This window comes from Podarcis tiliguerta (assembly GCF_965153285.1).
Source record: "Podarcis tiliguerta genome assembly, chromosome: 5".
NCBI lineage: Eukaryota > Metazoa > Chordata > Lepidosauria > Squamata > Lacertidae > Podarcis > Podarcis tiliguerta.
In genome coordinates this window covers 8,823,060-8,848,950 of record NC_139538.1, presented here as the reverse complement: position 1 = coordinate 8,848,950, position 25,891 = coordinate 8,823,060, and the positions used below count along the sequence as shown (strand labels likewise).

Here is a 25,891-nt window from a genome sequence, read left to right as displayed (position 1 = left end):
ACTTCCTCTCATTTGTTTTAAATATCAAATCCATGTCCTTTCATATTGACGGAAGGGGGTGGCTGTGTGGGAGTGGCAACCTGGAGTACCGCTCCTTCCGAGCATGGTCTCCTTATCATCCATTGATCGCTATGGCTTGCAGCTAAGTTCAGGATGCACCTAAGCAAATACCGCTGTGCATCTCAAAAAAGGAGACCATTGACTCTGACCTTGCATCATTTCTACCTGGAACATCTTCTCTCCACCCCGCTCTTGCTTGATGATGCATCATAAAGCTTGTGCTCTTCACCCAAGGACATTACAGCGTTTGTCTTGGCGTTGCATTCTGTTCTGGCCACATACGACAATAAGCCTCCAATAATATGAGGAAGAACACCTGGTTCATTTTTGCACCTATACAAAGCAGGCCAGTGTGCCGGAGCCAGAAAACAGGAGGGGGATATGCAGATGAAGAGGTGGGGCTATGCAAATAGGAGGATGCTTGACTTGTTGGGGTTGCCAAAGGAGAGAGTTTAGTGACCCATCCCTGCCATTCATTCCTGTGGGGAAAAGCTTCCCATCCGCCCTAGACAGATGGCGACACTTTTTTTTTTACAGACATGGATCCCCCCAGGTGCGCAGAGAATGCCCACTGAGACCACACACCTGGCATGTTGACAGACCTTTTCCTGGTTATTTAGCGTCAGGAGTGAGCTGGCAGTAAATCACACCATGTAAACTGGAGTTAACTCTTTATTAGCAAGAGTTAAAAGTCAACTCTTTATTAACTATCTGCACAGACTTGGTAGAGTGTCGGGCCTAATGAGCAAAGCAGCTCATCCCCGCTAGGTCTTGCCCCATGTGTCAGTTGCTGAGGCTAAAAGTCCCCTCCTCTCCAGGGATTTCCCAAGCAACTGGAGACTGTGCCTGCATCAAGTCAACCTCTCATCCACCTTTTTCAAGCCTCTTCTGGTTCTGGGAGACCAGCGGGGAGGTGAGCTTGTTGCAGTAGAAGGGGGAGACCCCGTGATTCATCTCTGCCTCTTGGCCTCCCTCTTCCCACCCCCCTGCTTCAGCCTCTGCCTCTGCTTCTGGACTTCTCACTGCCACAGACACCCCCCCCCCCAGCTCACTGAGCATTGCTACCCCTGTCCCTGGGCATCTCAGCTGACAAGAGGGTTGTGCCTGTGTTGAATCCATCCAGCAAAAGCTGCTGGCATTGACTTTTACTGCACTGTCTTCTGATTTAACACCATATGTCAGGGTCCAAAATAGCATTAGCCTGATTTGCTTAATGAGATTTTGTCACTGTCAAGATGGGCATTTTTCTATTCTTTTCTTTTCTTTTTTTGTCATCACCATTAATTATCAGACTGAAGAGCCACTACAGCATAGCTGTCAACATTTTCCCTTTTCTTGCGAGGAATCCTATTCGGAATAAGAGAATTTCCCTTAAGGAAAGGAAAACCTTGACAGCTATGTACTACAGTGGTACCTCGGGTTACAGACGCTTCAGGTTACAAACTCGGCTAACCCAGAAATAGCACCTCGGGTTAAGAACTTTGCTTCAGGATGAGAACAGAAATCGTGCAGCAGCAGCACAGCAGCAGCGGGAGGCCCCATTAGCTAAAGTGGTACCTCAGGTTAAGAACAGTTTCAGGTTAAGAACACACCTCCAGAACGAATTAAGTTCTTAACCCAAGGTACCACTGTACTAGGAGTGCTATTGAACTTTGCATCCGATGACATTTTAAGTTCAGTGGCACTTTCAGTATGCTTCTGAATACCATCTGATGGAAGGGGAAAGAGCGCTCTTATGCTGCAGTCCTGCTTGCAGGTTCCCACAGGCATCTGGCTGGTCACTGTGAGAACAGAACGCTGGACGAGATGTTCTTACTGCCATGTAAATATGCACAAGTTGTTAAGTTGCAACCCTATTGCACATTATACTTGGGACTCAGCTCCATTGAATTACTTATTTATCTGTCTATCTGTTCCGTTTATATCCTGCCCAGGGCAGCTAACAACATAAAATCTGATGACAGAAATTCATCCAGACTTGCCATGCATACTATGCCTGCTTAAATTCCACCTTCTACAAAAGGTGCCCTGGCCTCTTTTGCCGCCCTGTTCATGATGCAACTGAACTTTCTGTTAAAGAGTGAAGAATCTGTAGGCAAGCCGTAATGGGATTTGACAACATCTGACAAACCCCCAGGACTGCGATTTGGGTTCATGCAAAGCAGAGCACCATACAAAACGATGCAGAGGAAGGCAGCTATAATGAGCCTTGTAAAACAGAGTCCCATTCAAAACTGCAATTTTACATTACTGTTGCATTGTAAAAAAAGGGGGTGGAGGACCCTTGGGAAAAATTCATCATCTGGCATAAAATATGCTTTTCTTTTCTACGGCCCCAAATGAGAAGCCATGGTAAAGGTAAAGGTAAAGGGACCCCTGACCATTAGGTCCAGTCATGGCTGACTCTGGAGTTGTGGCGCTCATCTCACTTTACTGGCCGAGGGAGCCGGCGTACAGCTTCTGGGTCATGTGGCCAGCATGACTAAGCCGCTTCTGGCGAACAAGAGCAGCGCACGTAAACGCTGTTTACCTTCCCGCCAGAACGGTACCTATTTATCTACTTGCACTTGACATGCTTTCGAACTGCTTGGTTGGCAGGAGCTGGGACCGAGCAACGGGAGTTCACCCCATTGCAGGGATTCGAACAGCTTTAGATTATTAGCTGGGAACACAATATACCAAGTCACGCCAACACCTCACTTATCTCAATATTGACTAAACTGACTGACACAGGAGTCACTCTACATTTTGTCATCCCAAAGTACAAATAATTAAGGTTTGAATTTAGCAGTTTATCTTTTGCAAAAGTTACATTGCATTTCGTAGCTGCCAGCGGTGATGTACTTGATCTCATGCAAGAAGTTCTGGCTTGAAGGAGCACCAAAGCTTATCCTACAAGGAATAATTCTGTAGAACTTGTTTCTTGAAAAGCTTATCTTATTTATCCCCTTTACAATTTATAGCACTTTGGCTGAAAGTGTCTGGAACACAGAGTAAATTATGAAATGGAAGATTGGTAAAAACCTGATCAGTTTCTCAAGCTTGTTCTCAAGCTCTGTCATTAGTTTGTCTGCTGTGAGCTTGCAATGACAGACAGGGAACGAAGTCATTTTTTTCCTAGCTTTTTTCTCTCTCCACCTTATAACAGATCAATAGGACAGCTCTTATATATAACTCCGGTGCTTTGCTGACAGCTCCTGTGCAGCAACACCAGTATTGATTCCCTTCAGACATGCAAAGCTTCAGTGGCATTAAGAAGTGTAGCAGGTCTCAACTTCAAAAGCGCAGGGAGAAAATATTTACAGTCCTCCTCTGTTGTTATAAGAGGGAGCTTTCGATCGGCCAGGAGCAGCAGTAAATAGAGCCAGAGTAATCCCATTAAGAGGCTGACTTCAGAGCCAACACGTTGTTAAGTGTATTTTAAGCAACATTAATGTTATGAAATAGGTAGTGAGCTGTCAGCAACAAGCTTAAAGACCTGGATTCTAAGGACAGAAATAGATATTGTAATTTGGAACGGCAGCAAAGTGTTGCAGTGTGGAGTGTTCAGGGTCCCTGTCAGGCATGCCCTCCATTCTGTTCCCCTCTCCATCCCTCACCCTAAAAGACACACATCATTCCATGATTTACTGAGCAGAGAGGAAGCCTACCAAACTGTAGCTTAGAGTTACTGTGAATCAGAGACTATGGTTTGCCTGTCTCCAAACAAACGATGAGTGGAAACCAGAGTTTGCTCCTAGCTTACAAGCTCAAGGCTTGTTTGGGAGAAACAAACCACACGTGTAGCACTAAGTCAGCAATGCGATTGATTAAATGGATATCTAGTTGTTTCCCAATCATGTTTTTCCAGGGGGAGTACTACTTTTTTAACAAAGAAAGTGTTGCATTTGTTGTATTTTAGTGTTTTGTTGGAAGCCGCCAGATGGGCGGGGTATAAATAATAAATTATTATAATTATAACAACAACAATTAAAGATATTTTTTAAATAAAAAAAATCCATACATCTCTGGAATTTGTCGGATACCAACAATGCAATACCTTAAAATAATTTTAAGTTAATACTAGGAGGCAATACTGGCCGATCAGAGAGAAAAAATATGTCCAGATTTCGATCTCTAGCATCCCTTCTAGCATCTTTCTTTGGAAATTAGTTCCTTTACTATCTTCTGCTCAATCAAAATTTGGTATATTTGAAATAGCCACATCCCCCCACCCCACTCAAGTTATTACTGTCCCAGTGGATGTTAATTCAGATTCCATCTTCCCCTCTCTCAGATTTTCAGCCGGAAAAGCTTCTTAGTTATTGATACTGAAACCAAGGAAAGGCTTTGAGCCTGCCTTCTGTTTGCTAAGCCCTGCTTAACTTCCTTTCCCCCTTAGGTTAAAAGAAACAATAATGTCCCCTCCATCCTTCTCACCTCACCCTCTTTAAAACCTCAGCTGAGCTCTGAAATCCTGTGCCAAGAAATGCTGAAACGTGAAGCTTGCGTGGCTCATGCAAGCTGGCAATATTTGCGTGTTTTTCTTAATTTGCATAAATTGAGCCTACTGATCCTAATAATGGAGAGAGGAGCAGAAAGCTATGTTGAGCTGAAGACCTGGGCAACTACTTTACTCCTCTCTAACCATGAGGCCTATTTTTTCAGACTATTAATATACTATTACAGCGGCAGAGATGGCCACTGCCTAGTCTAATTCTTAATATCACTTGTTAGCTGCTTCTTATACAAAAAAGATCTCCCAAGTGACTTGCAACATGTTAAAGAGCCTAAGCAAAGGATAAATTAAATTCATAAAAATCCACAATGCTGCCCCCAAAACCAATAGCAACATGCACAGCTAACAATGAACAACATCACCACAGTCCATCAACAAACCAGGGGAAAGGGGTAGGATTTTACCTGGTGCCGAAAATATGTTGGCAAACACACCAGGCAACCCTCACTGGACAGTGTGTTCTACAGACAGGGAGCCACAAACTGAAAAGGCCTTCTTCTTTGCCCTCCTCCTCCAAGACTCCCTCAGAGAAGCCCCCCAGATGATGATCTAAGGGTCCAGGTAGGTTATTACTGGGAGAGGTGTTCCAGAAGATGCCTAACTCTGAATCCTTAAGAGCTATAAACTGTGAGAAACAAGCAAGCAATCAAAGCTGAAGACACCCAGGATATTCTGCTCTGTGCCTGTTATCAATTCTTTGCACTTTCACAGGGCAGTTGTGGGAAACATGCAGGCAGAGCTGGCTCCAGATTTTGTGGGGTCCTTGGGCAAGTTGCCATCGGCGGGACCCTTTCCTGACTGGGGCTACCTGCTTGCCGCTGTCTCCCCCTGCCCAGAAGGAGAGAAGACAAGGCGAGAGAAGGCAGCTGCTCTTTTTTCTTGTTCTCGCCTCTGCTTGCAGAAGGCAGGTAAACAAGCCAGAACAGCGAGGAAGAGGAGCATGGCAAAGGGGGTCTCTGGAAGGGTCGGCAATGGGTATGGTCCTCAGTGCTGACCTCCAACGCCAATCCAGCAAGTGCCCGTGCTTCTCCTCTTCTTAGATCTGTCCTGACCCCCGTTCCATTTTGCCTGCAGTACCCCCAATGCAGCAAGGCAAAGGAGAGCTTACCCAAGCTGGAAGCTGTTGCCGCGGCTTCTTCCACGTTAGCGCCAGAGGTCTTGTGCATCCTCTGTCTCTGCCAGCAAAATAGCTGCAGCACGCAGGGGTAGCTGTGAAGGTCTCATCATCGCCCCCAGCAAATGGGAAAATCATGCAGCCTGGTTGTAGTAGGCAGCAGAAGCAGCAGAAGCAGCCCAGATGCGTACCGTTTCCCTTGGCAACTGCCTGCTCCGCACAACTCACCCTCGGTTCCAAGGAAGGCTTTGTCAGAAGGTTTCAAAAACCCAGATCAGCACTTGGAAAGCCCTGGGCTTGAGCCTTCTGATGCCACAGTAACGCAAGGAACAGCCAAGTGACTTGGTCAGGTAGGAGATTGAATCCTGCGCTATTCGGTTTGACAAATCACACCTGAGAATCAGAGGAATCTCTTTGTACGTATTAATCCCCGTTTCTCTTGCAAGCATGGCTCTAGGACCCTAGATGGGGTTGGAATGAAGCGGTCAGGGAAGGAAGGTGTTTGGGATGGGGGCAAATTGTCTCCCATGGCCTTATAGATGTTGCTGGACTACAACTCCCAGATTTCCTGACGACTGGCTGATGGGAGTTGGAGTCCAAAAACATCTAGAGGGCCAGATGTTCCCCATCCCTGCTGTATTATCTGAGCCCTGAAGAGACGGAAAGCCCTGAAACAGCCTCTCTGGGGAATCCCCCAAGGTTCACATGTATTGAATAAATACATGCACAATTTAGAGAGGGGGTCAGTTTCTACCACTGTATGGTTCAGACCACAGATGTCTCTTCTGCAGTAGCACATCTCTCTCCAGTTATTATTAGAGCAACCACAACAAATGCTCATCGTATTTTGAGCGCAATCATTAGTAGCACCCATACCTCCAGTTAAGAGCAATTTAATCATGAAGGTGTCCAAAAGAACAAGACACTGGTGGAACCTTTTTTCCTCCTCGTCCTTGAAATCTCCTTGACTCCTTCCTATTAAAACCTCGACAGCAGCACTCCTGCCTGGTCTTCCTGCCTCTAGGAAGGCACAGAGGCACTGCGACTAATTATCATAACGAGGACAAAGCAAACGAAGCACTTAAGCTGTTCTTACTTCTTGTAGGATTACCACTTATTTTCTCTCCCCCTGCCTTTTTCTTTCTTTTTTTGGTCTTTGTTACTGACTCTGCCCCTGTGCTTTTAAAACAGCAAATGCCCAAATCAAGTGAGCAAAGATTTTCCTGTGATTTCCTCTGCATGCTGTGAAAAGGTTCACCAGGTTGATTTCTACAGAGCAGGCTGCCGGTTGAAGGCACAGGTGTGGGGGCCTGTTAAAGGGGGGAAGTGGTACCCAGCTCCCACTTCTGCAACAAGTGCCCTTGTCTCCTGAGAAATAAGCATGGATCGGATGGGTGGTGACTCAGCATCCATTGCTGTGGTGAGTCACTGCTCCTGGGTGACTTAACTGGCTTAACTGAGATCATTGTTTACTCTTCAACACCAGCTTTAATTCAGTGCTGCTCTTGGAGCCGACAGTATAGGGCCCCGATTAAGGGCTAAAAGAGGAAACCACAGATGCATAAAACAATATGCAAGCTGACCTGAGCACATCCGCCTGTGCACAAATGTAGCACAATTAATAAAATGCTTAGGCTCACATTGATAATGTAAAGCACAGCTGCTAATCGAGGAAAGGCGGAAAGGCGTGACAGGGTGCAACTTGGCTTGAACTCTGTTTGCTGTGCTGTCTGGGACCCAGCAAGGAACAACAGTGCTGTATGAAACAAGACTATTAAGGATCGCAAACAAAGCCAGTTTTCAGGCACAGTCTGCAGCTTTCAAGCAACAAACATAACATAGAAAGAGAATTGAAGAGTTGTTTATAGTGCTGTCACTGCTGTGCAAACACATGAACAACAAAGCTTATGACGTAAGAAATTTGGTAGACCTTGTTTTTGTTTTTGCTTCATCAAGCTAACAAAGCTATCACTCAAGAAGCTGCAAACACACACACATTTTTCTGCCCTGAGATGAACCCAGAAAAAAGAATCCGTGCAGAATCCAAGGTTTTCAGCATCATGCACTGAAAAAGCCAGCTGTGATGGGCACCTATTGGCTAACGTCTGTAAAGTCATTAACCTGACTCCTCCCTACCGAGCTATCAGTCTTCCAACTATTTTTGTGAATATTTTAGCAAAATATTCAACATGCTGTATCCAGAGCTAGCCCTGCTTGGAGCCAACCCACTGAAATGAATGCTCACTGGAAGGACAGATCGTGAATCTGAGGCTCCAATACTTTGGCCACCTCATGAGAAGAGAAGACTCCCTGGAAAAGACCCTGATGTTGGGAAAGATTGAGGACACAAGGAGAAGGGGATGACAGAGGACGAGATGGTTGGACAGTGTTCTCAAACCATGAGTTTGACCAAACTGCAGGAGGCAGTGGAAGACAGGAGTGCCTGGCATGCTCTGGTCCATGGGGTCACGAAGAGTCGGACACGACTAAACAACAACAACAACAACAACTTTGGTACGTTTACTGACAAACTTGCCCATCCCCACTTAATGGCCACAAATGGAGATTCTTGTTCAAGCCCATCTCTTCTCACTGCAAAGTCTTGGAAAGACCAGCATTAATAGAAAGAAACCAAGGACACAAGCTGAAGTGTAACCATCCAAGGGCAAATGAATGTAGAAAACAGCACCAGGCATTAATTGCAAGCGATGCTGTTATTTTGCTCTTCCCATTTATGCAAAAAGGAGCCGCCTTGGCTTTTCCTTAATAATAGCTTCACTCCCACCCATTCATCAAAGAGATATATAAATAAAAAGGGGGTGATTAACACCAATAAATGAAGTGAGCAATTTCTCCTGAATGCTGGCAAGGAGGAAAAAACCCTTGATATTTTTAACAATGCTATATGTGTACTGAGAAGGAGTAAAGTTGTTCACAGATGTTCCTCCATGCTCTAGATGCCTAGAGTGTGATCCTTGCTTGCCTGCCAGGTTTGTCATTTTGCCTGTTGCTTGGAGTTGTACGCCTTGCAAAATCCTCCACCTAGGAAGAGTTATGGCCACTGTCGTTTGTTGTTAAGGATTGCTGGGAGTTATAACTCTGCGCAGTGTAAACTGCGGTGCCCAGAATTCTTTGAGGGAAATAATTAGCAGTGATTGCAGGGGTTTTGGGTCCCTTCCAACTCTATTGTTCTATGATATGTGCTTTGAAAGTATGGGGTATGCATAGCTTGAGTGGAGGGTTGTGGAAGGGGAGGAAGGCTAATGCTCTCCTTTTGTAGCCATTGGTCTATTCAAAATACTCATCTGATTTTTGTCCTACCACAGGGGTAGGACCTCCAGGCCTCTCAATTTGGGCCTTAATATTTCCCAGTCAGGCCACACCTTCTTATGAGGCCACACCTCTCACTAGCTTTGGTTCACACCATTCTTGAGTGGGTATATATATATATATATATGTATATATATATAATCTTACTGTGTCTTAGAATTCTGATAACGACTCTTGTTTTCCTAGATGGAGGAAAGAGAAGAGTGCATAGACACTACCCTACTGTACCAAGGTAAAATTTCCATTCCTTGCTCTGGCCACTTCTGACTCTGGCCATGCCCAGTGTTAAGTTGTGGGTGAACATATCAGACGATACAGCGATTCTTCAAACAGCTCTTGTTTATTCACACACCAGAACAGAACTGAACTGAAGGGTTCAGCCAGCCTGCTTATATAGAGCTCCACTACAACGCAACAGTAACAATTTCCTGTAACTATCCAATCAATGAACGTCACTTTCAATTCCTTATTTGCATAAGTGGACCTGAGTGAAAACTATCTACAGTATCCCCCTGCTGGCCCAGCACTGGCATGTGGCCCCCAGAAGCCTGCTAAGAAGGCAATGTGGCCCCTAAGCTAAAAAATATCCCCTGCTGCCCTGAAAGGTAAAAAGATGTAGATCTCAAAAAGTGTACAGTGGTACCTTGGTTTACAACCATAATCCGTTCCGGAGGTCTGTTTGTAAACCAAAACATGTTGTAACCCAAGGCACACTTTCGCCAATGGGGCCTCCAAAAAAAATTTGTTTGTAATCCAATAAAAATGGGTTGCAAACCACGACACGCACTTCCAGGTTTGAAGAGTTTGTAATCCAAAAGCTATGCAAATCAAGGTACCACCATATGTAGATCCACCCTTACTTTTGATCTATTCTCAGAGCTAAGAGTTTTATGATGCCATTGTAGTTATTGTTTGTTTTCCTACTACCTTTGTCTCATTACAAAACAGGAATTATCCTGTGAGAAAGACTTGAGGACATTGCATATCAATGTTCAGAACTTTCCCACGTTTGGCAGAGGGCAGATCTAAACACAGGAAAAAAGCCGCTGTAAATAAATCAGAAATTATATCGTTTTAACAAAAGGGGGGAAATCTCCATGGAAAATCGTGTTTTAAAATGTCCTGCTCTCTATCATCACCTGGTGTTGCATGCTTATAGCACATTCAAATCGCTGTTTCTTTACTAACATAGCTAAGTCCAGTCCCTTTTCGAACTCTAGTTTACAGTGCAGAGGTGGGTGGAATTGGTTGTAAAGTCACAGAGACGTAAGCCTGAGCAGCCAAAGCACACCACCCTCCTACTCAGAAAAGAAAACATCCTGTGACAATGAGTTCCACAGATTAATTGAGAGCAGAAGAACTGCTTTCTTGGAGCAGAGCAGGTCAAGAATGCTTCTAGATGAATTGCTGAACATTCATCACGTTTGCAGAGAGATTAGACAATGCTGGTTATTTAAATGAACGTTCTAACATTCTCAAGGAAGAGTACACACTCAGGATTACTTAACACAGATCACTTATGCCTTCACTGGTTAGTGATCCTGAGTATGTACCACACAGGACAGGAATGAAGCCGCTCCATCTCTGATCTGATGGCCATCACAGTTTTGTGGATTAATTGGTTTCAAGCAATTATGGAATTGCTGGGAGGGGGAAGCAGGGACTGCAACACACCTTATGAAATATGCTCTTGTAAAATAGTGCTTGCCGCTGCACTGAAATTGCCTTTCAAACACATCACATCAGCCACCATAAAAGGTGCTCTTTTTCCTGACCTCTAATAAGCTGGTGCTGATTCAGCTATAACATGATTCATGGCTGACTGTGTCATTTGGGCTGGAGTATATCGCTAGGATATACTATTTAAAACACAGGCGACTGGTCCAGACAAAGAAAAAATAAATATGGAGACTTTACAAAATAGGTCCCTTCCAATTTTGCATAAGATGTGTACCTTTTCACATTGCATTTTGCACAACCTGTAAACCAGTCTTCTCCAATAGCCGTACTGCCTGTGGCTGATGGAAGATGTAGTGTAAGACACCCATTGGGCATCAAGTTGGGGAAGTCTATTGAAAAACAAACAAACAAAAAAGTAGAGACATCACCTTGCCAACAAAGGTCCGTATAGTTAAAGCCATGGTTTTCCCAGTAGTGATGTATGGAAGTGAGAGCTGGACCATCAAGAAGGCTGATCGCCGAAGAATTGATGCTTTTGAATTATGGTGCTGGAGGAGACTCTTGAGAGTCCCATGGACTGCAAGAAGATCAAACCTCTCTATTCTGAAGGAAATCAGCCCTGAGTGCTCACTGGAAGGACAGATCATGAAGTTGAGGCTCCAATACTTTGGCCACCTCATGAGAAGAGAAGACTCCCTGGAAAAGACCCTGATGTTGGGAAAGATGGAGGGCACAAGGAGAAGGGGACGACAGAGGACGAGATGGTTGGACAGTGTTCTTGAAGCTACAAACATGAGTCTGACCAAACTGCGGGAGGCAGTGGAAGACAGGAGTGCCTGACGTGCTCTGGTCCATGGGGTCACGAAGAGTCGGACATGACTAAACGACTAAAAAACAACAACATTGAAAAACACCAGTGTGCACTATCCAATGATTTTAGTTGTGATGCGTGCGAGAATGGGCTATTCCATGCCTACTGCCCCACGCAAAGTGTTCACGCTAGGGCAATAACTGATGTGTGTTTTTAAAAATCACAAAAAAACCGTTGATTTTATAGATAAGTGCAGGCAGTTGCAAACCCCATGCATTTACAAGCCTAAGGAAGAAGCTTATAATTAAAGTCGCAGGGAAATATGTATTCCTATGACCCACGTGGGGGGGATAACAAAAGCTGCCTGGATTCAAAATGCGGATCAAAACTCATTCTCCAGCAACAGAGACCACAGTAGCAGAGTTTAAACTCACAAAAGTCAAGCAACAGTAGAGAGTTGGGAATATAGGTTGTTATCCCATTTAGTCCACTTGCAAACAGCACTCCTCTCTTTCTATTATTATTATTATTATTATTATTATTATTATTATTTGGATATACCTCTGAGTAAACACTGTATAAAAGTCAGTGGTGAGGATTGCTGGATAATTTGAGGCTATATTAATTGTTGTCTGGAACCACTATTTCGATTTTGCTTGTACAGTAGCTTGTATTAGAAAAGCAGTGCCTCAGCAGTGCAAATGGGCCCAGCCTTTTCACTGTCTAAAAAGATAAAGGGACCCCTGACCATTAGGTCCAGTCGTGGCCGACTCTGGGGTTGCGGCGCTCATCTCGCTTTATTGGCTGAGGGAGCCAGCATAAAGCATCCAGGTCATGTGGCCAGCATGACTAAGCCGCTTCTGGAGAACCAGAGCAGCGCACGGAAATGCTGTTTACCTTCCCGCCAGAGCGGTACCTATTTATCTACTTGCACTTTGACGTGCTTTCAAACTGCTAGGTTGGCAGGAGCAGGCACCGAGCAACGGGAGCTCACCCTGTCGCGGGGATTCGAACCGCCGACCTTCTGATAATAACAATACTTTAGTGGCTGATAGATAATAATGTGGGATAGGTTGTGTGGGAAAGGCAGACTGCATCTCACATCAGCAACTGTGCGCTCATATATTGCTTGTGGGCTTCCCATCGGCATCTGATTAGCTACTTCCCCCAGAGAATCCTGGGAACTGTAGTTTGTTAAGGGTGTTATCGCCTTTATCTGTGAGGGGCAATCTGTAGTTCCCACGATTCTTTTTTTGGGAGGAAGCTATGTGCTTTAAAGTCATAGTGTGTGTTATGTACTGAAGTTCTCAGCCTGGGCCAGCAGGGGGATACTGTAGATAGTTTTCACTCAGATCCACATATGCAAATGAGGGATTGAAAGTGACGTTCAGTGATTGGATAATTACAGAAAGTTGTTACAGTTGCGTTGTAGTGGAGCTCTATATAAGCAGGCTGGCTGAACCCTTCAGTTCAGTTCTGTTCTGGCCTGTGAATAAACAAGAGCTGTTTGAAGAATTGCTGTGTCGGCTGATATGTTCACCCACAACTTAACATCTGTCTGCTCTGGCCTGGCTTAATTCCTCAGAGATCTGCTGTGGTCAAGAGACTGAAAAGCAGAGTGGAACACCTGATGACTGGGCATAAACCTGTGCAAGCTTTTGCCCTTCCTTGTGTATTTTGAATATATTGCAGCCTGCTTTAGTTGAGATTCCTGCATTGCAGGGGGTTGGACTAGATGACCCTTGTGGGCCCTTCAAACTCTATGATTCTATAATCCACATATTTTGTGTCTTTCCTTGAGAGATGCTGCTGTCTGATGTGTTTTCCCTCAAGCTACCTTTCATCTGATCTGGAAACATAATAGTGATGCTGAGGGTTGCACATTTTAGGCATCAGTTTTGTGTGTGCAGACAACAGCTTCATTGCACAGGAGTTTGGGGGGTTGCAGGCATGGGGAAACGAATCAGGTAATGGTGTGCACAGCAATGTAAAATGTAACTTGAAATGAGGTGGGGGGGAATGAGCTCACTGCATTTTAAGTGCATGCCCCCAGTCTAACCTCCATGTAAACTGTGTGAAAGCAAATCAGGATAAGTGCTCAATAAACAAGGTCTCTGGAGGAGAACTGTGTGCCCTAGTTCATGTTTCAGGATCCTCTGCAAAGCACATGGGTTTTGTGGCAGATTCACGGATCCTCAGGGATCTACAGCACACAAATCAATATGAAAACGGCTCCCTAAATAATAATAATAATAATAATTTTTTATTTGTACCCCGCCCATCTGGCTGGGTTTCCCCAGCCACTCTGGGCGGCTTCCAACAAAGATTAAAAATACATTAAAATGTCACACATTAAAAACTTCCCTGAACAGAGCTGCCTTCAGATGTCTTCTGAATGTCAGGTAGTTGTTTATCTCTTTGACATCTGGTGGGAGGGCGTTCCACAGGGCGGGTGCCACTACCGAGAAGGCCCTCTGCCTGGTTCCCTGTAGCTTTGCTTCTCGCAATGAGGGAACTGCCAGAAGGCCCTCGGCGCTGGACCTCAGCGTCCAGGCAGAACGATGGGGGTGGAGATGCTCCTTCAGGTATACTGGGCCGAGGCCGTTTAGGGCTTTAAAGGTCAACACCAGGACGTTGAATTGTGCTCAGAAGCATACTGGGAGCCAATGTAGGTCTTTCAAGACCGGTGTTATGTGGTCTTGGCGGCCGCCCCCAGTCACCAGTCTAGTTGCCGCATTCTGGATTAGTTGTAGTTTCCGGGTCACCTTCAAAGGTAGCCCCACATAGAGCGCATTGCAGTAGTCCAAGCGGGAGATAACTAGAGCATGCACCACTCTGGCAAAACAGTCTGCGGGCAGGTAGGGTCTCAGCCTGCGTACCAGGTGGAGCTGGTACACAGCTGCCCTGGATACAGAATTGACCTGTACCTCCATGGACAGCTGTGAGTCCAAAATGACTCCCAGGCTGCGCACCTGGTCCTTCAGGGGCACAGTTAACCCATTCAGGATCAGGAAGTCCTCCACACCTGCCCATCCCCTGTCCCCCAAGAACAGTACTTCTGTCTTGTCAGGATTCAACCTCAATCCATTAGCCGCCATCCATCCTCCAACTGCCTCCAGGCGCTCACACAGGACCTTCACCGCCTTCGTTGGTTCTGATTTGAAAGAGAGGTAGAGCTGGGTATCATCTGCATATTGATAGACACCCAGTCCAAACCCCCTAATGATCTCTCCCAGCGGCTTCATGTAGATGTTAAAAAGCATGGGGGAGAGGACGGAACCCTGAGGCACCCCACAAGTGAGGGCCCAGGGGTCTGAACACTCATTCCCCACCACCACTTTCTGAACACGGCCCAGGAGGAAGGAGCGGAACCACTGTATAACGGTGCCCCCAGCTCCCAGCCCCTCAAGACGGTCCAGAAGGATGTTATGGTTGATTGTATCAAAGGCTGCTGAGAGATCCAGCAGAACTAGGAAACAGCTCTCACCTTTGTCCCTAGCCTGCCGGAAATCATCAACCAGCGCGACCAAGGCAGTTTCAGTCCCATGATGAGGCCTGAATCCTGATTGGAAGGGATCCAAATGGTCTGCATCCTCCAGGCGTGCCTGGAGTTGTTCAGCAACCACCCACTCAATCACCTTGCCCAAGAATGGAAGATTTGAGACTGGGCGGTAGTTGGCCATACTGCCTGGGTCTAAAGATGTTTTTTTAAGAAGTGGTTTAATGACCGCCTCTTTCAGCGGGTCTGGGAAGAATCCCTCATGGAGGGAAGCATTCACCACTCTGCAGAGCCCATCGCCCAGCCCTTCCCAGCTCGCTTTTATTAGCCTAAAGTTAAGCCACTTTTGAAAGCCAATTAAGTTAGTCAATAAATTAGCCATTTGCAGATGATTTTCTTTCATTCTTTAGCCAGCTGATAGCTCCTGTTTAAAGGAATTCTGTAATGCAACCAGCAGTCCATGAATTGCTTTCATCTTCTGTGCCCACTTTTTGATTTTTAAAAGCCAATGAAAGAGACATGCCAAACGACATCCAGATGTGGTGAAATGTAAGCTGTCCATAGCAAATCATCTGGAAACAAGAGAATAAAACCCACAGCATATACAGATCACACGTAAGGCATGTCTAGGACAGAGTGGGCAAAGTTCAAAGACAAATTTACTACATACAACCCTTTAAATGGAACTGGGAGCTATTAAAATTGCTTCCATGGTGATTCTAGCTTAGTTTTTTTTTTTTAAGAGCTAAGCAACCTAATTTAACATAATTAGGCCAAGCTTTAACTGCAGGCAGTGCATTAAATAGAGGTGCCTGAATGTGCCACGGGTCCCAGGTTAACAGTGGTGCTGACATGGTTTGCAAAGACATGGAAAGGAATCACCACACAAATAACCTCTTGCTGCTCATGGAGGAGGCTAACACAAGCCACAACAGCCTGGCTGAACAAGTTTGGAGTGCTGCCCAAACTTTGACATCACCCCCATTCTCAAACTTCTATTCCTCCCTTTGCACCTGTAATGTAAATGCAGTTATGACGTATGCATATAAATCAAAATTCACATTTCTCAAATAACCCCACCTCTCAAGGCACACATGTGACTACCTCCACTAAAAAATATCACTCAAGGCTGCAGTTATCTAGTGATTACTACATTATATGTATGTGAACTCCCACTGCCAGTGTATCCCTTGTGGCTCAAGGATGAACACCACTGTATCTGAAAGACAGGTGGGCCATGCATTTGCAGATAACTATCTGTGCTTCAAACACTGCAAGGTCCTCTATAATCTATTCCATCTTGTTTGGGAAGGAGTCTAGTTCCGCTGAAACTGGTGGGTCTCAAACACACACACAAGTACTGGAGTAAGGAGAGAAGAGGTATACCCCACTGACTTTCCCAAATGGCATTCCCATTAGGTCTTCTTGAGTGCTTATGGCAGGACGGGCTACTACTACCCCTGCTGCAGGTACAAAATAATTCTACAAGAAAATTGCTATGTCCTCAAAGGAAAATGAAAGGATCTTCCCAAGAGAGTTCAAAACCAAATAAGATTCTTGAGACTTGCCCTATAAAGGAAGCTAGATATGGGTTTTGGAGTTAAGATAAAATGGACAGGGAGAGAATCTGTGGAGACGTCCCTTTGTTTAACTGCTTCCAACCAACTGGTTCAATAAATGACTGATTAGGTCTGCGGGATGACTCCTATTTGTATCCCTCTCTTTGAATGCTACAGGATGGCGATGTAAATTGGTGGACCCTGCATTTCTGCAACAACCAGCCCTTTGACATTATTGCCATCCAAGAGCATTGGTTACTAGAGGTTAATTTTATTTCTGTCCAGGATGAGCTCCCGATCCCATGCAATTTTATACAGTAGTTCTGTGCTTAGTGATTGTGTGTGTGGGTATTAAATGTTGCCATTTTAAAAAGTATTTGGTTTATTTTAGATCTTGTATGAAATTCATTTTTATTCATTTTAATTGCAATTTTATCCTACGTTTCCCCTCAAGGAACTCAAGGTCCTCTATCGCTACAATTCATCCACACACAACAAAAACCCATGAGAGGTTTGGCTGAGAGGCAGAGGACAGGTATGGTATAATGTACATATGTTTTGAATGTACTTTCTTTTGCAAACTGCTCTGAATGTAGAAATACATAAATAAAAAAGTAATAATCATCATTTTTGGATAAACAGCCTCATGTAAAATAAGTACTGCTTGGACACCCACCCACTCCACAAATGGCTTTGTGTGGATAGACCCTTCAATTTTTCATTTAATAAGATTGCCCTTTATTTCTCGAGTGCCCTGTACAAACAGAACTAGTACCAATCAGTGCCTTTGCTTTCTAGCAGAAATCATCACCATCAGCTACTAGTAAAAAGACTAATTAGACTGTGGATCTCTGGGCAGGGCCTGCTTTTCTTTTTAGTCATTTGCACAAGCCCTAACAACATTAAGGACTTTGCAAACAAACAGGCAAATAAATGAAAGGGGTAGAAATATCCCTGCTCAGAGCAAGGCTGGCATCAGAGGGTTGGCACTGCTGAGAACCCACCAAGATTCAAAGATTCAACTCCATTGCTCATCCCTGGAGTCTCCTGGCACCATTGCTGCCTGCTCACATTCCCTCTCCAAGTAAATGATCAGTGAAAGGAACATGGAGGAAGAGCAGCAGCTTTCAACATCCATTGCCTCTCCCTCTGGGAGGTGGTCCAAAAGGAGAAGCAGCTGAATTGACAGCTGCAGCCAAGGTGAGGAAGAGGAGGAAGAGGAGGAGGATCCCATGGAAAGCAACTTTTTTATTTAAATTGATATTGCATTTATATCTCATCTTTTCTCCAAGAAGCTCAAGGAGGAGTATATGGCCCTTTCCACACTATCCTCAGAGCATCCCTGTGAGGTAGGTTAAACTGAGAGGTGGGCCAAGGTCACCCTCCAGTCGAGTGAGGACTTGAACCCTGGTCTCTCAGGTCCTACTCTGACACACCACACCTGCCTCTTGCCTACAGATGGGTAACCAGCGTTAGATACAAAAGCTGGGTTTTCTTCTATATGACATGGGCATGCCATACAACACATTGCATCTTCTAATCCGAAATGGGCTCTTGTGGGTGGAAAACCTCTTCCTTTGCATTCTCTTGTCAAATGTGCCAAGCATGGCGTCATGGCTCCCTTTCCAATGAGCCGACGGCATTACTGAGCTGTAGACGATGATGTGCATGCGGTAACCTCATTCAGGGGGGAAAAGAGGGAGCAGGAAAATTATCCATCTAGAATTCAAGGCTGGGGCTACCCTTCGGCTTCCTTATTCCAGAACCACTGAAGCGGCACAGATGGTTGGGAGAGAGGGAGCACCTGCGCTCCGCTTCAGAACCGTTTCAACCGGTTGCAGTTTTTCAGCTTGACAAGATGACGCTTGCGGACGTGCTGCATTTAACAGCCACCCCCCTCCTGCTCCCAAATGGCTTCGCCTTCTAGAATTCATCTGCAATAATTATTCATGCATGTGCAACCTTTGCACACATTCTGCAAATTTAGCTCAGTAGGAAGAAGCCACATTTAGCACGAAAGGTAACCTCCAGAACCTTTAGTTACAAACCAAAACCACACAGATCACACCAGGCTCGCTTAAGTGCATCAGTTGCAACAATTAGCCAGGCAGAGCCCAGCCTTAAAAGTATCTGGCTATAATTGGCAAAAGGCACCGACCATATTTGATAGCTCAAGGCACAGAAGATGCACGAGGAGGCACCACCCCGCCTTCCCTCTGGGCAATGCACAGATGTACCAGGACGCCACACTCGCACCCTCCCCAGGTGTAACACTGACACACCAACGCTTCCTAGCCTTTGTGAGTGAGCAGCATGGCACCATCGCAGCCCTGCAGGGAGGAGATCCCAACACATCCACAGAAATAATAATAATAATAATGGGGAGATCGAAGAAAAATGCAGGTAGAGAGAGAGAAAGAGATGCTTTCCTTACCCACATGGGTGATGACCGTAGCCAGCCGCTGGCTCAGCTCCTGATGCGACATCTCTTCTTCTTTGAGCCAAAAAAGCATCTCCCACCGAAAGGACCACACAGCATCCAAGAGAGGGAGAGAGGAGGAAAGCGCCTACCCACACCCCACACAACGCCCCCAAGATGTAGCAGGAGCGGCAGGCGGCTCAGCCACAGACACGGCGCCTGTGCCACTCCCACTGCGCGCAGGATCCTTCCCGGCTGCCGCCGCCGCCGCCGGGCTTCGTAGGTCTTACACCGGCTTCGGCATTGGCCGGCGCTGGGCACATCCTGAGCGCGCTGGCCCGCCCCTCGCCAGGTCCTCCCCAAAGCGCACAGGCGACGGGGGCCTCAACCTTCTGCCCCCCAAACCTTCTTGGCACACTGAACCCTGGTGCCACTCAGCCGGCTGCCCGGCGCCACCTTTCCTGGATTACAAAATCCCTAGTAGGAGTGATGATAATAAGAATACGAGAGCTGTTCCTAGGGGACCCTAAGGTTGCAAGACTGGGAAGAAGAGGCAGCAGCGGGCTTGCACGAGGAGATCTTTTGGACCCAGGGCTCCGGAATGCATTTCCCCCGCTTCCCTTTTCTTAGGCGGAGGCATCAAGCGTCTCCCTCGCGCGCCCCCACCCCGTCTCTCTTCCTCCGCCTCCCAGCTCCACCTTTGCTATTAAAGGGATGGATGTGGGTTAGGCACTCAAGGCTGATGGCTAGGAAGAGGCAGGGAAGAATGAGGAAAGCACGAATGGGATCATGGACGCGCGCGCGGGTGCGTGGATGGAGAGAAAGAGAGAGATGCCTAGGGAGGAGAGCAGGATTTTCATCACATGTTTGCTGGCAAAGATAGACATGTACCAGGATCGGTCTAATTCAGTCATTTCTTAAGATTCATGAAATAGGCACAAATCACACTACTGCATAGAACTGACCAAATGAGCCTCTTGCAAGAGGGAAGGCTTGCAGGAAAATGTACTTCCTTTCAACAAAATGACATTGGCTAAGGCTTGGATTTTTTTTTACCTTGTGTGTGGTGGACAGTTCATATGTGCAGTAGTTAACTTGCAGGAAAAAAAGGCATACAGCCTACGGACCACTGCAAATGTGATGAACTTGCTGCACAGAAAATACTTCTGTGTAGAAAGAAAATGTTGATGATGATAGCTAGCATGTATATAACATTCATTCATTCATTCATTCATTCATTCATTCATTCATTTATACACTGTTTTTCATCATAAGACCTCAGGGTGGTTCACAGAACATTGTAGAGCATTTAAAGTGTTTTGCATATATTATCTTGGTGTAATCCTTACAACAGTGCTCTAATGATATTATTCCTGAAAATACATAAAATACACAAAAAAGGGCAGTCCTGTAAGGTAGATCAAGTTGATCACACACTCAACACACATGTGTACACACACACACACACACACACACACAATAATGCAGGTAGGAAGGCTGGGGCAGAGTGACTTGCCTAAAGCTATCTAATGAGTTCATACCAAAAGTAAGATTTGAACCCGGAAATTCCCAGTTCAGGCAACAACAGCCAATATGATACTGATGGACTTAAGATACTGATGGACTCCAGTTCCCAACAGCCCTGGCCAGCATAGCCAATGGGCAGGGATGATGGAAGCTGTAGTCCACAACTGGAGAGCCTTCACAACACCTCCACTATGCTGTATGAGGTAACAGCGTGACAGCTGCATACAGTGGGTCTCTCTCACCTGCAGGAGAAAACACACACACATATTTTTACACGGGATTCCCCCCTCCCCTTCTGCTGTGTTTATTGTCTGATGATATACCTTGATTATTGAATTCAGGCTTCACACGATATCTGTAACATATCTAGTTTTAACAACCTGGCCTCTCCTGTTTTTTGTGTTAGTGTCGTTTTTGTGGGTATATTCTGCAACATATTATCGATGCAATTATAATGCATTAATTTGTATATTTGTATTAAGACTGTCCACATATCTTTTCATTTTAGTAGCAGCTCTGCAATGCTTCTCCAATGTTGCTTTCTGGACTCTTGCACTATAGCACAACAAAATCAGGACAATAAATAAATCAGAACATTTGTGATGTTCAAAGTTACAGGATTTCAGGAGGAATTTATGGGACATGCAGTGATTCTACCTCAAAACATTTGCAGGCGCAAACAGTACTGAAAGCAGGATTCTGGAAAGAGCCCTTAGCACAGGTCTACAGCAGGTTTTTTCCTAGGCCAAGAGAAGAAAGGGAATGAGAGTGGAAGTGTTGCTGACCTTTAAAGCCCTAAACGGCCTCGGTCAAGTATACCTGAAGGAGCGTCTCAACCTCCATTGTTCTGCCCGGACGCTGAGGTCCAGCGCCGAGGGCCTTCTGGTGGTTCCCTCGCTGCGAGAAACCAAGTTACAGGGAACCAGGTAGAGGGCCTTCTCGGTAGTGGCACCTGCCCTGTGGAACGCCCTCCCACCAGATGTCAAAGAGATGTCAAAGAGAAAAATAACTACCAAACTTTTAGAAGACATCTGAAGGCAGCCCTGTTTAGGGAAACTTTTAATGTTTAATAGGTTATTGTATTTTAGTGTTTTATTGGAAGTCGCCCAGAGTGGCTGGGGAAACCCAGCCAGATGGGCAGGGTATAAATAATGAATTATTATTATTATTATAAGTGGTATTGTGCTTAAGGAAACTTAGTTAATTCACTCTGCTTGACCACAACACACTGTGCTCTAGCATTATATCTAGTGTAGCCCAACTATGATTTTACTTTTTTGCTTTATACAGCATTTTACAGTATATTTTTGTATGTACGCAAACAAAGGTAGCAGAACCAGCCCTCAAATCTGCAAATTGTAATGCATGAAGAAATCCTAATATGTCAAATGACAAGCCATAAAAGTCATTGGCAAGGGGAGTAACCATCATTTTGTACACTGTGCAGGTGACTGTGTATAAACCGGAACACGGTAATACAGTTTATCACAGATTACACCAGCACAGAGACTAATTTATGTCTAATTCTGCTCTCTGTTAGGGCAAGCAAAGAGAAGCCTTATGCAAACATAGCATCCATATGCAGGAAATCCCATGGGACACCAAATTAATCATTTTCTCATCATTAAAAAATAAAACATTAATGTGATTCCCTGTGCACACTGAGGGATGCTCTCAGGGGGCTGGGTCAGGCTGGTAGCAATTTTTAGAAATGGAGGAAGAGAGAGCGAGAACTGACTGTTTAAATTGGGAAAGGTATAGGAGCAAAACCTATTGGGTGGAATAAATTAAATAAGAGTGGGGATTGCAGATAAGGGCTGTCTAGAAGCAGGCCTGAGCTTGAATACATAAGAGGAGCAGCTGCCTTGGGATAGATGCTGATGGATCTCCTGGGTATTGCCAGATGTCCTTCATAACAGCCATAATGGACAGAGAGCTCTGATCCCAATTTGGGGCCCAGCTGGTCTGCTGGACTAGATGTATAAAAAATGGATAGAGCAGTTGATGAAATGGACAATGACAATCGCATTACAATCATATTTTTAAAATCATAGAATCTTAGAGTTGAAGGGACCCCAAGGGTCATCTAGTCCAACCTCCTGCAATGCAGGAATCTCAGCTAAAGCATCCATGATAGATGGCCCTCCAACCTCTGTTTAAAAACCTCCAAGGAAGGAGAGTCCAACACCTCTTGTGGGAGTCTGTTGCACTGCTGAATAGATCTTACTGTCAGAAAGTTTTTCCAAATCTTTAGTTGGAATCTCTTTTCTTGCAACTTGAAGCCATCGGTTCGAGTCCTGCCCTCCAGAGCAGGAGAAAACAAGCATACTCCCTCCTCCATGTGACAGCGTGTAAGATAGACGGCTTTCATATCTCCTCTCAGTCTCCTCTTTTCCAAACTAAACATACCCAGCTCCTTCAAGAGCTCCTCGTAAGGCTTGGTTTCCTGACCCTTGATCATCTTGGTCACCCTCCTCTGCAAATGTTCCAGTTTGTCAACATCCTTCTTAAATTGTGGTGCCCAGAACTGGACACAGTATTCCAAGTCTGACTAAGAATAGAGTGGTACTATTACTTCCCTTGATCTGGAAACTTTACTTCTGTTGATGCAGCCTAGAATAGCACTAGCTTTTTTTGCTGCTGCACCACACTGTTGACTGATGTTAAATTTGTGGTCCACCAAGACCCCAAGATCCTTTTCACATGTACTGTTAGTAAGCCAGGTGCCCCCCATCCTATATTTGTGCATCTGGTTCTTCCTAAGTGTAGAACCTTACATTTGTCCCTATTGAAATTCATTTTGTTAGCTTGCACCCAGTTCTCCAATCTATTAAGGTCGTTTTGAATTCTGCTTCTGTCTTCTGCAGCATTAGCTACCCCTCCCAGTTTGGTGTCGTCTGCAAATTTGACGAGTATTCCCTCAATTCCTTCACCCAAGACATTGTACAACAACAGGCCCAGGACAGAACCCTGCAGCACCCCACTTGTCACTTTTTCCCAGGATGATGAGGAACCATTAATGTAATACCTTTACATAGTCATACAACAATTCAATACAAAACAATCGTACCATTCATATCAATATCAATTACACATATAGTTGGCCCAATCATACAGAATAATAAAAATAAAGTACAGTGGTACCAAGGGTTAAGTACTTAATTTGTTCCAGAGGTCCATTCTTAACCTGAAACTGTTCTTAACCTGAAGCACCACTTTAGCTAATGGGGCCTCCCGCTGCCGGCGCGCCGCTGGAGCACGATTTCTGTTCTCATCCTGAAGCAAAGTTCTTAACCCGAGGTACTATTTCTGGGTTAGCGGAGTCTGTAACCTGAAGCATATGTAACCTGAAGTGTATGTAACCTGAGGTACCACTGTACCAAGCATGGTATACATAAATTAATAACTACCGCATACAAGTCACCTCAAGGGATCCCTCCAAAATCTTCTGCATGTTGAAGGTTGACTTCAGGCATGTTATAGCCGGGACAGATATGAAATAAAACCTACACCAGTGTTCATTGAATGTGTCTATACTACTTCTATTTGTGCTCCTTCTAGTCTGTTTTGTCAGTTTTTCCATTAGGGCCTAGCTGTACAGGTTATTAATCATTTTCAAGCTTGCCATTGCTCAAGGCTTCACAATTATGATTCTTGCTACCACAAAATAGTCAATAGGTCCCCTTCATGTACACACAGGAGTGCTATCAAAGGGTTAGGTGTTATTATTTGGCTTGTTATTATACCAGCTTTGTGAAATATCATTGCCCAGAAATCCTGGACCACTGGGCAGGTCCACTACATAGGATAGAATATACCTGTCTCCCCGTACCATCTACAGGATAGATAACTGGTGGTTTCTGTGATTTTGCTAAGAGTGTAGGGAGTCAGATACAGACCATGGATCAACTTGAACAAGTTCTCCCTCAACCTGGCCAATACTGAATGAAAGGGCACCCTCCCACACTCCACCCCATTTAGCTGGATCAATAGTTACGTTTAAGTCACGTTCCAAGGTTTATTCAAGACAGGGACCCTCTCATTTCTGATAACAATATGCTATAAAGTTCTGATAACAATTCTTTATCTGTAAATGACCTTTGAAAAATTAAATTCTCAGTACATGTAAATGCATTAGTTTCTAGTCACCTCTTTTTATAGAAATAAAATGTTGTATTTGTAACCATGCATGTCTAGTGGAACCTAGCTTTCCCTTCATTTCAGCATTTGGTATGGGATTATGAGAAAATGTATTTAAAGGAATAAAGTCCTCGTTTCTCCCAGTCTTTAAATTGTTCTAATTTATATTTATTATAGCACAGTGGATGGTTTAAAAGAGGTGTCTGGGATTAGAAGTTTAGCTTTCTATGAACTGGGTAATATGGCTGTTTGGTCTTGTTCTAAACATTCTATATTTATTTGTTTTGGCCTTCGATACAGTTGTTTTTACCTTGTACCTGTCAAGGTACATGGGGTTGATTACAGAAAAGGGAGAAAAATGTTTTGGCATATAAGTTAGCTGCACAAGATCCAGTTGTATCTGGGTTACTACTGCCTGTTGCCTGGTATTTTTCAAAGCAATAGTTTTGGAAGAAATGAGAAAAATCAGAGTATGTACTGTACTGTCAGTTTAGTGTAGAGGTTCAACAAACCTAGTTCTTGCTGCATGCATGGGGCTGCAGAAAGCCAGGTGGTATAAAACTGGTATAAAAAACAAGTAAGCACTCTCAGTTGGGGACGTATGAATTTGTTCAATTTAGTTTCTCTCCGTATCCAATTTTGCCAATCTTAAGTTCAGCTCTTAACATTTCAACAGCAGTTTGAATGAATGAATGAATAAAACATATTTTAAAAAATCTAATGAAAATTCACCAGCATTTTAGTGCCAATTTCAGTAGTAGTAGTAGTAGTAGTAGTAGTAGTAGTAGTAATAATAATAATAATAATAATAATAATAATAATAATAATAATAATATTTAATACCCTGCCCATCTGGCTGGGTTTCCCCAGCCACTAAATATATACATTTGTGTGCATTCTTAAGGAAATCAGCCCTGAATGCTCACTGGGACAGATCCTGAAGCAGAGACTCCAATACTTTGGCCATCTCATGAGAAGAGAAGACTCCCTGGAAAAGACCCTGATGCTGGGAAAGATGGAGGGCACAAAGAGAAGGGAACGACGGAGGACGAGATGGTTGGACAGTGTTCTTGAAGCTACGAACATGAGTCTGACCAAACTGCGGGAGGCAGTGGAAGACAGGAGTGCCTGGCGTGCTCTGGTCCATGGGGTCAAGAAGAGTCGGACACGACTAAACGACTAAACAACAACATGCAATTTGGCCTAATATACACATTATTTTTTGCAAAGCATTTCCCCCTAATACTATGCATG

The 25,891-nt window shown here is 44.7% G+C and overlaps 1 protein-coding gene across 9 annotated transcripts in view; it reads right to left on the bottom strand.

The window, feature by feature from the left end:
• Positions 1 to 19,802, bottom strand: part of MCF2L2 (MCF.2 cell line derived transforming sequence-like 2) — a 206,138-nt gene extending 186,336 nt beyond the window's left edge. For 3 of the 9 annotated variants that reach the window (XM_083441938.1, XM_083441939.1, XM_083441930.1), the window contains exon 1: positions 18,986 to 19,801. In XM_083441938.1, the coding sequence (XP_083298064.1) occupies positions 18,986 to 19,064 (79 nt within the window). In that variant the 5' untranslated portion in view covers positions 19,065 to 19,801. Of the gene's footprint in view, positions 1 to 4,962; positions 5,108 to 5,666; positions 5,823 to 18,985 lie in introns of those variants that run through there. The other 6 variants (XM_083441929.1, XM_083441932.1, XM_083441936.1 and 3 more) reach the window with 5 other exon arrangements.
• Between the last annotated feature and the right edge of the window lie 6,089 nt (positions 19,803 to 25,891).